We start from the raw sequence: 12,258 nt of genomic DNA, 5'->3' as shown, positions 1-12,258 counted from the left end.
TGCCTAGTTAGTAAATCTATTATCCTCTAATCAACTAGGCATCCACATTCAATATTTTTTATACTAACCATATATACGTTTTCAAAGATTTATTAATCTAATTAAATCATTCAAAACTATTTTTATAGCATATTTTTATAGTCATCAACATTGCAATGAAAAAAAAAAAACATCAATGCAAATATTTATCGTCATTAACATTATATAGTAAGTTATTTGTTATCCTAGGCACCCTATTTAGGCGTTTAACATCAGTGACGCTTACAAAATTTAGGGATTGGATTATAGTATTAAATATTAAAAAAAAATTGAATCGAAAAAAATTTTGGGTGTGAACTAAATGTGAAGGGTAAAGTGTACAAGATATCAAAACTCATATATAAAAATTCTATCCTAAGTTTTTGGTGCTCACCTTGTAATTTTATTTTTTTTATTTATATTTTTTTTGAGAACTTAAGGTTTAAAATTTAGAGTTTTGTTTATGTAGGGTTTGGATTACAGTATGAAAAGTATAAAAATATTTTTAAAAAATAAAAAAATTACACATGGTACTATAAGTTTTAATATATAATATAAATTTATTCTATAAAATTTGTATTGCCAATGAATAATGATAATAAAGGAACATAGAGTGCAATTAAGAAATTAATAATTTTAACCTTTGATCAGACTGATGCATTGCATTACACTACTATTATATATATATATATATCGAATTTACATTATACTATGTTAAGTGTAGATAATAATATATTTAGTTATTAATTTTAACTTATAATATTATAATCTAATTTTAGTTGTTTTGTGAAAAAAAAAAACTCCAAAGTACTTATAATCGCCTTATCTAATCGCGTCCATAGTATTCATTTTTAACCGGTTTATGCATCCATTCTATCATGGCCAACCATTATTTTTTTAGGAAGAATATTTTGATTTGAAACCTCCTTTTAATATAAATTATGATCTCGTATATTAATGTGCAAGTTAATATTTTACGATATCGACGACCTATAATATAATTGTGTCATGTGTATATAGTTAATTACTAAACATTTACTCTGCAAATAATTTAGAAATCAACTTACAAAATTAAAATCAAATGGATAAATATATACAAATTTAATTGTGAGAGAAAATATTGCAAAAAAAAATCCGCAAAAAATGTTCCCAGATGATTTGCATGAGTAATATGAGAATTGGGGGGGAAAAATAAAGGTTCCCCTCGCTACCACTTCCTTTGTATCCGCTTAAATTGCACGACTAGGCTGAGGACTTAAATTGCAAAACTAGGTTCATCTTTTATCAACTGTTAAAATACACCTCAAATTTTACAGTTATCGACCATGGCTGAGGACTAACTCCAAACAAAATTAAAGATAGAATATAACCCACTTGAAGTCTCATCATTATCAAAAAATGAATGGCCTAACTTGTGTATCCTAGGTTCATCTTTTATCAACTGTTTACAGAATACACATCAAATTTTACAGTTATCGGCCATGGCGAACTAACTCAAAACTAAAGAGACAATACAACACGCTTGAACTCTCATCATTGTAAAAAATGAATGGCCTAACTTTTGTATCAAATAAACTGATAGATTGTGACAATGGGGAAAAAATTGCCAATATTTCTGTAATATCTCACATATCGGTGACAGCTTCCTCTGGCACTACAGTCAATGTGACCGTTTTGTTGTTCGATCGCTTCACCAGAACTTCCAGAGGCACCCCAACTTTATCCCCCACGATATCCATAATCTGAATTCAATAGAAAATTGTCATTGGTGAAATCTGATCTAAAAGCTACAGACATGATATCTTTTTTTATTCTCATCAACAAAAATTGGATCTACGAAAAACTGCAGTGTGCAGTGAGAAAGAAATCCCATGTAAAATTAAATCTTTAATGAATCTCAAGCTAAATAGGAATTATGACTACTAACAGAGCGCCATGCATGCCCAACTCACAGAAGGGTTTATGATGATGGTGGTATAAAATATAATTACTTGCCATGCTATGCAAACAGAATTTGAGGATTTATGATGATTGTTGCTATTAAAACAAACAGGACAATATGGGGAGCGTGACCAGTACTTAAATAGGGAAAAAAAATCACTCATTCATGAAATATATGTTATACTGACATCGGTTAAAGTGTAGGGCACATAGTAGTGAGTATTTGACCAAAAAATACAGTAGAAAGTACTTCACCTTATGTTCAACTATCTATCTATACATATTATTAAAGAAAATCCCAATGAAGAACTAAGAAAAATTCATAACTACTGCATCCACTTTCTCTGGGTCAATAACTACCAAAAATATAAAATAATAGCCTAAGTTAAATAAATATAAATGTTAAACATAAAATTTTTAAAATAAATTAGAAGCTAGCAATATCAATATCATCACAAATATTAACTTTTAGCATAAAAATTTGACACTTTTATTCAAATTTACCTTACAAAATATAAAATGACAATGAAATTTACAATGTTTTATTTTCATATTCTCTAAATTAAATCAAAAAATAAATTATTTATTTTTTAAAATTTATTATTATAATTTTAATTTTGTAGAATTAAATGTCCATCCCACAGTTGAAACACTAGTCATCGTGTATTCAATCATGAAGATTGTCCCAGAATATCTGAGTGGAATTACCTCTTTAATCTCTCTAATTGGTCTGCCACCAAACTCAATTACAATATCACCCTGTTGGAATCCTGCACGATCTGCCGGAGATCCTGGAATTACCTAGTTGACAATATCTTGCATCATTTTTCTCAGGAATATAAGATAAATACCAGTGAGAAACAAATGATCCAAATTGTGATATTTTAATAAAAGTCAAATAGATCAATGACAGATTGGACATAAATTGCTTAATCAAAATTACAAACTTTGGTACAAGCACAGATTTGTTTCTTTACAATGAATTTGTTTCTTTATTTAATAGGTTGAAGTTGTGATTATCTAAGATAACAAAGTAGTCCAAAAAGTCAGAATGCAGGTTGGACTGCGTCACTACAAAGGAAAACAGTCTCAGAATCAAGCTCAATTGATAGAGTAACAGTGGTCTAGTGAAGCAGATCATTATAGTTTTTTTTTTTGTTTTATTTTTTTGGATGGTATAAGGTCAGTAGGCAAAAGCTTTTTCTTTTTTCTCATCGAATTTTATTACAATACAAAACTCACCAGGGGCACAAGAACACCTTTTGTAACATTAGGAAATGAAGCATCTCTCTCCTTTAACTGTAAAATTATCCTTTCATTAAGATCAAACATGCTCAATCCAAGCCAAGGACGAACTACTCTACTCCTGCACAAACAGAATATTCACAGATATAAATTCCTCATTCCTTTCATCAAATAAGTCAGCATACAGCAATATTATGTGTACAATCAAGGTCAAAAACTTCATGGAATGGTCTATTAATGTCAATATCAAGTGCAGCATCAAAGCTGTTCCAGAAACAGAACTAGAGTTCTAGCAACTTCTTAACCATGTTTATGATAGAAAACAAACTCAATTTTCAGTAAGTGATCTTATTTTGTTGACAAACGATAGTAGGTTCAACAAAACGAAAGTTTGTAAGAACTTCATTTTGCATAGCCAGTCATACAAATGATTCATAAGACCATGATAGATTGAGATGAAACAATACACACCACGTACAATGAAAAAAGTTAACCAGTGCAGCACCCTACATAATTACATATCAGATAGGGGAGGACTCCCTATGTTATTTTAACCTATAGAATATTTCTGGAATTTATTAAATTTTCTTTTCATGAGGACTCCCTAAGTTGCTCTTGTATGACCTGGAGGTCACGGGTTCAAGTCGTGGAAACAACCTCTTATAATGCAAGGTAAGACAACAGACCTAATGTAGTTCAACCCTTCCCCAGACCCCGTATTAGCGGGAGCTTCGTGCACCCGGTGGCCCTTTATTAAATTTTCTTTTCAAATTTAGCAACCAGACATTTATTTGCCCAGCTGAACTCAGAATCCCAGGTTTGCAACTAATTACAAATACTAGTTCTTAACACAGTTTCATTGCCATTTAATGCAAACATTTTCTCGAATTTGCTTAAATTAATTGATAGGATATTTCAATTGAAAGGAGATCACTTGTAAGCTCAATCCCTCAAATATCAAAGCAAATGAACTAACGCACAACACAACTATCAAAAAGAAAAAAGCCAAGTGAGGTTACAAATGTCATCAAGTGGACAGGGACAGCATTGCATACCCATTCTTCCTAAATTGCTCAAAGATTTTGATGACCGTATCAATTGGAACTGCAAAGCTCAATCCATCAGCTGTAATAACTTTCATAATGTTAACACCTACAACCTCACCATCAAGATTGACAAGGGGTCCTCCAGAATTACCCTGTATAATATACATATAAATTGAGAAAAAAAAAGTGGAAAGCTGCAATGGATATGTTAGGCAATTAAATTGTTTGCAAAAGTCCACATGCAAGTTAACAGTTTTTTATACAAGAATCAAGATATGCTATTTGATTGGTGAAGCAATAGAAAATCTGGTATTCAATTGAACTTTTCCTTTGAAACAAAGAATAATCACGATGTCATTCGGTTAAGTGAAGCAAAGAACAAGAAATGATGGGAAGTAGGTGAGAAACAATGAGTAGAAAAGTGTGCGGTGTTTGGTTTGCATGTTTTCCATTTTCATTTTCTGAGAAACGGGAAAACATTGTTTGGTTGGCAATTTTCACATCCATTTTCTAGAAAAGGAGATATCATTTTATGGGAAAATAGAGAATGTCTAAAAGTCATTTTCGGAGAAAAGGGAAAACGTACGTTTTTTCATAAAATGAAAATGAAACCAAACGCTATTAAGAAGGGAAGTCCAATCAATTTTTCATTACATCAAATTAGGGACACCATCTATGTGGGAAGGGAAATTAGCAAATTTGTTTAGTTAAAAACCAATCCCCATAAATCCCAGTATTTTGAGCAAAACAAAATTGGCCAAAGTGTGCCAATGGTCACAACAAGTTATTACAATTAATTTCCCTCACAATGTTACAAAACACATGATATGAGTCGATTTGAATTTATAAATGCAAAATAATATTATTATTATAATACTAATAATCATTAGTCAATATAATTTCATTTCTAGTATCAGCATATATATCTCATATCATCTCAGTAAACCTCTTAGTATAATGGCAAATAATTAAAAAAAAATTGTAACTCTCTAAGTTGACAAGTTTTCTCTATGTTGACAAGCTTTCAATTCATGAATAACTAAAAAGGCACGCACCAACAACAATTTTAATTGGTTTGTCAATTATAAATTAATATTTTACATTCAATTCATGATATTTGTTTTATTCATTTTTCTCTTTTAGTTACTTTGAGAATGAATTAAAACTTTGTGAACCAAAAGATAGATCATGTTAATAATTTGCTAAAGGGCTCAAGTGAACAAAATGTTCTTCTAAGGTTGTATTGGTCTCATCTAAGCACTCTTCTAAAGTGTTTCATTAGAGGATCTCATCTAAACACTATTATAATGTGTCATTAAAGAGTTGTAGGTCAAGTTACCAAGGAAATCTTCTACGGTCTGTTAGGGTTGCAAGGTTGCAAACATAGTCCCACATTGAAAACACATGAGAAAAATCATGGATTTATAAGAGAAAGATATCTCCATTGATATGAGGCCTTTTGGATAGAGCCCAAAGACAAAACTATGAGGGCTTAGGCTCAAGGTGGACAATATTATGCCATTGTGGAGATATCTAAATTCCTTTTGGTCCTAACAATTGGTATTAGAGCCCAGACTGCCAGAAGATCTAACTGCCGACTGTGCACAAGAGTTATAGTCTAATTGAGTCATGTGAGTAGAATATTGACCTCGAACAAATGAAGTGGGGGCTCCCATGTCTGAATCAAGAGGACCAAACACCAGGCAGAAAGTCCTAGTTACGGCTAGGAAAGGAAGTCCTAGTAGATATCTGAATTCCTTTTGGTCCTAACATGGTCAACAGATCAAGTCGTTGAGTGCTCTTTTAAAGTTAGATCATATGCGCAACTTTCTAGGATTAAGTCAACAAAGATTTTCCTGAGTTTTAACACTTCTATTTTAATTAAAATAGTGAAGTAGACTTTAAATATTATCCTTGATTTCAGTTCACTATGAGGTCACTAAGACCTCATAGTGGAACTTATTTTGAGTTTACAAATTTATTAGGTAGTCATCTCTTAAAATATCCACATTTTTACATTGCTTCTATCTTGCAATCGCTAACAACTCCAACTATGAGGTCATCTCTGTCGGTAAGTTCCACTCCAATTCTAACATTGCCACCAAGACCCTTCCTTCTTGCTACTAGTCCTCTTCTCCTGCCCTGCCCGCCTAGATCGTGGACACCGAGATCAATGATACCATCCCAACACTTGGATTCAAATCAGATTCCAAGAAGATCTCCAATGGCATTTATCTTGAACCTTCTAGTGGTCTACATTTTATATACAAATCAAGTGGTCTACGTCTTATATAAGAATCCCTTTCATTCCATTCATAACATGTTAATAAAATTAAGCATTCCGCTTATGATTCCGAGTCAATCTGCTCTAGTCATTCTCATTCCAATTGTGACTCCATTACATTCCATTTATGCGTACCAAACATAGTCTTCTAATTATGTCAACAAGTAATAATGACTATAAAGGCAAGCAATGCAATGAATTGAATATGATACAAATAAACTAAACAGATTGTAAACAAGATGATGGATGAAAATGATTGAGAAACCAAGATAATAGAATTTATGCATATGATGACTTTAACGAATGACAATTGAATTAATATAAATTATCTATATGATTTTTTTTTATAACGTAGGGAATATGTGACAAAAATTAATTGAATGCCAGAAATTTAACTTTGCTAAATAAAGAAAAACAAATTTCAAAGAGCATTTGTAAAATAATGTAAGCCCTCTTTGATGTCAAAGTAAGCACGAAGTTCAAATGTTAATTCACGAGTAGCAAATGAACCTCAATTGGTTTTGCAAGATCTTCTCTGCAAAATACCTTGGACCAAATTCAAGTAGTGGATCCCACCCACCAGGAGTTTTTTATTTTCACAAGTGGACCCCACGTTCTCTTAACTTTATAGCACACGAACGAACTTCATAGATTATAAGATAAAATGGAAGCAAACTTGCCTCATTAATTGCACAATTTGTTTGCAAATACTCCCTTCGAATTCCTTCAAGACCCAAATCACTACTTTTCCGATCAACACAACTACATAATAAAAAGAATGGTGAAGAGAAGTTCAAAGTGAATGAGAAATAAAAAGGATCTGTGTCGCATAACAGATAAAGACAATAACACAAGAATCAGATCAATAAAGCCATCAAGTTAAGATAAAATAACTGTACTATATCTTATTACAGCAGTAGATATTTCGATAAAAACAATTTAAAGATTAACTTCATCATGAAGTGTGTTTGTCCCAATTATTTGGGACTGACAACTTGAATATTATTCACCCATTAATCTATGTGGAAAATTATATCACTGGTAATATTCAAGTCAAGTATTAGTTTTTTGTTAGAAGAAATTTTACTTGGTCTTTATATCTCCCTCTCTCAGATTCCATTAATGGATTTGGCTCTTCCAGCTATAAAATTTATTTTAATCTAATATGTCCGCCATATCATTCAATTTTCTCTCATTTTATTATATTGGAGATATACATTGCTCCTTAAAATTACAACACATTTATTTTGAAATTTTATTGATCTCTGCTTAAATAACAACTTAAATATAGATCATTAATCTTAGCATTTTTATCTCAGCTACAATAACAATCTAAACATGCTAACAAAATTCTAGACTAACTAACAGTGTGAGAAGAAATTATTTACCAGACAGAGATTAAATCATTAAACAAATTAATAGCAATGTCTATGTCGAAGTACCTTACAATACCAGATGTTATGGTATTTTGCAGAGAAAGTGGGTGGCCCAAGGCTATTACCCAGTCACCTGGATGAAGCTTAGATGATGATCCAAGTCTAGCTGACGGTAGTGGAGTTTCAGAATGTATCTTCACCACAGCAACGTCAGAAACAAAATCAGCATTTACCACAATGCCCTCAAATGTACGTTCGTCTGGTAAAGTCACGACAATCTGTTTATAAAACAACAAAATAAGTTAAAACAAGAAACAAAAAATCACAAAAGGCAGACAAGAGAAATTGAGTTTTCAGTGATGACTAAAATGAGAATAGAAGAACAAAAAACACTACTAATCCTTAAATTGGCTTACATGCTCAGAAAGAAAGTGGATATATATATATAGATATATAGTAAATATGACCCACAAAATAAGGGCTGGGCTATGGAGTCTTATTCAGGTTGTCAAACAACTGGTTATACAAGCTACTTAAAGGTGCAAAATAACCAGGTCAAAATTGAGTATGACAAGATGGAACCTATGCTTGTTCTTATCAAGTTTGAATATTGCTGATTTTGCATGCAAGAAAAAGAAACACTTCACTGCTCCAATCGATCACTGAAGCAGGGATTCACTTTCAAATGTAGACTAAAATTTTATGATGTTAAATTGTCAGCATCCGATGTCTTAGAAACTTAACATACTAATTAGTTACTCCTAAATCAATATAAGATATATGCAAATAAAATGCGACACAATAAATTTGTGAAAACAAAATTGATATTTAGAACTTTAGAAAGTCAATTAAGTATGAAATGAGAGAGATAATGACTGTGTTCACAAATTATAAACGCATATACATTTAGCTTAGCCGATATAACACTAAAGCTTATACGATGACAAATAAAAAGGCAAAATGATGATGGTCTGCCACTTTAGCTCAAAGAAAGTTGCTGGGCTAAAGTAACCAACTATATCTTGGGTGATTTTTGCTAAATCTCCATTCTCTTCACTCCGATGAAAAACCTTATAACAGAGTATACTAGAGAGGTTTGTGGGAGCAAGAACCTAAAGGAATGAGCTTCTGGATGATTGAGATCTTTCAGCCTGAGTTGTTAGCAAGCCAGCCATATTTTAGTCAACCAAAATTATTTCAGTAGAATTTTTGTCTAACCAAACTGTTAACATCCTCAAACATCAATCAACACCAAAGAATTACTGAAGTCATACATTTAATTCTATAGACTATTACATCTCATCATCTCAAGCAAACTTAGCATAGTCAGATATGAACCAGACCGAGTTAGGAGAACATCTTTCAAACTTGTATGACAGCAAGCTAACCAAGGAAACTTCAAAAAGACCGATATGCATCTTGCAATCTTCTACAATTTCCGCCCTACAAAGGTGGACTAAGACATGAGTCACAATCTTTATTAGTCTACATGATGAAATCTAATTGCTTGTAACTTCACCCAGATAGTATTTGTAACCAAGTCCAACTGGATATAACTTGCAAATTCAAATTTTCAGTCCTCATCCAGTTCTAAGCGCATTTCTTCATCAAGATGAATAACTAAGTTGTAGGTTTGCATACTCACTTTGCCTTTTGAGATCACTTGCCTACTAGAAAAGTCTGCTATGCAATGTGCACAGGTCAAGATCGTCCCATCAGGATCAATGATAGTGCCAGACCCTATACCGATTATAGGCATAGGATCATATACATCTGAAAAAAAGTATTGGAAAAAGCTCATCATTCAAACGAATACACCTAAAAAAAATCCACATATTGAGGAAATCTGAAGACACAATAAAGTCCTTTCACCTTCAGTAAGACATATATTCACCACGGCAGGACCAGCTGCCGCGGCCGCTTTGACAATAGAGTTCCTTTTGAGGCATCCACTGCAGCATGCCACGTCCTTACTTGAATCCGGAGGTGGAAGAGGGCACGCGGTTGGAAAATGCCGTGCAAAAAACTCTACGAATCAGATTAAAAGATTATGCAACTCCAAAGCGATGAAAGAAAACTTTAAGGACGATAGGTTAGGTTTAAACCTGGAGAAAAGACTGAGAATGGAAGCGTGAAATCTTGCGAGAAAATCGACGAAGTCGAAGACAGAAATTGCCGAAACGGATCGCATATCGAAATGGCGACATCTTTTACGAAGGGGAGCACATGCGTGAGAAAGAACAGAAAATATTGAGAAAGGAGGTGAAGGGAAAAGGAAGAAAGGAGGGTTACTTGTGGGGAGGGAGGGGCCGTCGGAGGAACCGAGAGTGAAGGCGGTGAGAGCGAGGAAGCCAGTGGCGACGCCACGGCGGGGATGCTGCAACAGGAGACGCCGAAACATGATTCACCGCCGCCGATCGAGAGGCGATGGAGGAGCAGCGGTCGTTGGCTCTTCTTTCCGCCGAGAAGAGACTTTATAGGCCCGCCCCCCGCCTTCAACAGTTAGCTTGCTGAAGTGAAAATGCGAAATATGAAAATATGGACGGGGTAAATTACAAAATGGTAATCAAACTGTTTCGCCACCGCGATAACAATATCAAGTAAACATAAACCATTAACTAACTTCTTGATATGAGACGAATTAAAACCACATGCCATTATAAACTCCGTTTCTTTCCCAATTGCCTTGAAAGTTGAAACTATCAGTTTGGAAAAATAGTTTTAACAACCACCTAGACTTGCTCAAGAACCTACTGGTGCGATCACAGGATCCCAGTTCAGATTCTCTGTCCCTATTTTTTTCTGTCCCCGTATCTCATTATCGATCAAACAGATCAGATTAAATCTTAAACTATCATGACATCTTTAATATATGTACAGTATCCTATGTGCAAAATATCCTTGAGATTTAATTTGATCCGTCCGATCGATAATGAGACACGGGGATAGGGAGAAATAGAGACAAAAGATCTGAACTCCATGGATCCACCCAATTGTTTTCTTTCCTTCCTTCAGTTAAGATCCTCTGTCCCCATTTCTCTCTGTCCCCGTGTCTCATTGTCGATCGGACGGATCAGATTAAATCTCAATGATACTTTACATATCACGAGGATACTGCATATATTTTAAAGATGTCATAATGCCTTAAAATTTAATCTGATCCGTCCGATCAATAATGGGACAGAGAGAAATGAGGACAGAGAATATGAACTATCCTTCCTTTTCTTTCCCTACCCTTTTCTTTTGGGAGTTGTGCCAATTACTAAATTAGAATTCTTATATAGAGACTACATCTTTGATAGCATTGTTTCGCATATTTCTTTTAGAATCTTTGACATCTTAGTCAACAATAACAGGAGAATAAGAAACCATAGTGGCATACTTTACGGGCATTAGAATTTCTCTTGTTCGATTCAAGCATAAGAAGACATGAGATGATGACTCCATTAGGCACTGTCTGAAAAGAGGAAAAGATAGGAAAACGCATAGCACTAGAACGGTGCCTTAGCAGTGTGGCGGCGAGGATGAAATGGTCTCTTTATCTCTGGATTGGACTGGATGATATGGCCCTATATCACCGCTTCCACTTTAGCATGCTTATAGAAGGATAGCATGTGGCCCGAGATAATCGTCAACTCCTTCAAGGAATAATTAAGGGATTTAAAATTTAAATCCCGGTCCATTATAAGGAATTTTCTCTCTCATGAAAAACAGGTTTAAAAATGTAGATTGGATTCCATGAATATTTTTTTGTTTATTCTAATGACTGATTAGAAATTTTTGTATGACCTTCAACTCATAACTAAGGTTAAAATTTAATTAAGCATGTAGGAGATTTTTTTCCTAGTGAGAAGCAAGTTTAAAAACGATGGTTGTCGGGATGGATCCTCATGAGTACTTCTCAATTTATTTTGATGATCGATGAAAAATTTTTATGGGGTCAAATCGATCACTCCAAAATTAATCGATTTGAAAAATTAGATATAGAATGCCAATAAAATAAAATAAAAATAAAATAAATAGAAGGATAGCATATGGTTGGATGGAATCTATTTGACAATTTCTGAGTGATAGCTAGGAATGACAATAAGTCAGATTCAAACTGAATTCTGTATCCTCCGTTCCCATACTCATCCTCATATACATACATATACACATTAAAGAATTGGATATCTTCTATACTAATAGTTTTTTTTTATCCAACTATCATTATGTAATAAAAAAAATATATTAGAATTAACATCATATTTAAAAATATATGTATAATTGAAAAAATAGATTAAATATTTATATAGTCTACTCCTAATATATATAATTTAATTAAGTATTCGACGCGGGGCGGATATCA

General features: G+C 33.3%; 1 protein-coding gene across 1 annotated transcript; it reads right to left on the bottom strand.

Annotated features, from left to right (window-relative positions):
• Positions 1 to 1,400: 1,400 nt before the first annotated feature.
• Positions 1,401 to 10,388, bottom strand: LOC122001036 (putative protease Do-like 14). The gene is made up of 10 exons (XM_042555591.1): positions 10,203 to 10,388; positions 10,016 to 10,117; positions 9,783 to 9,938; positions 9,556 to 9,683; positions 7,977 to 8,188; positions 7,215 to 7,296; positions 4,260 to 4,402; positions 3,202 to 3,325; positions 2,668 to 2,760; positions 1,401 to 1,760 (listed from the first exon to the last, which is right to left on the bottom strand). Exons 1-10 carry the CDS (start codon positions 10,309 to 10,311, stop codon positions 1,644 to 1,646), a joined length of 1,266 nt encoding a protein of 421 aa, XP_042411525.1. The 5' UTR covers positions 10,312 to 10,388; the 3' UTR covers positions 1,401 to 1,643.
• Between the last annotated feature and the right edge of the window lie 1,870 nt (positions 10,389 to 12,258).

This window comes from Zingiber officinale, chromosome 7A (assembly GCF_018446385.1).
Source record: "Zingiber officinale cultivar Zhangliang chromosome 7A, Zo_v1.1, whole genome shotgun sequence".
Taxonomy (NCBI): domain Eukaryota; kingdom Viridiplantae; phylum Streptophyta; class Magnoliopsida; order Zingiberales; family Zingiberaceae; genus Zingiber; species Zingiber officinale.
Note: the sequence above shows the minus strand (reverse complement) of the source record. Positions and strands in the feature narration are given on the sequence as shown.

Coding starts and splice junctions, on each gene's coding strand:
- LOC122001036 (XM_042555591.1), bottom strand. CDS start 10,311: ATGTTTCGGCGTCTCCTGTTGCAGCATCCCCGCCGTGGCGTCGCCACT. Junction 9,939..10,015: donor ATTCTCAGTCTTTTCTCCAG/GTTTAAACCTAA, acceptor TCTGATTCGTAG/AGTTTTTTGCACGGCATTTT. Junction 9,684..9,782: donor GAATATATGTCTTACTGAAG/GTGAAAGGACTT, acceptor ACTTTTTTTCAG/ATGTATATGATCCTATGCCT.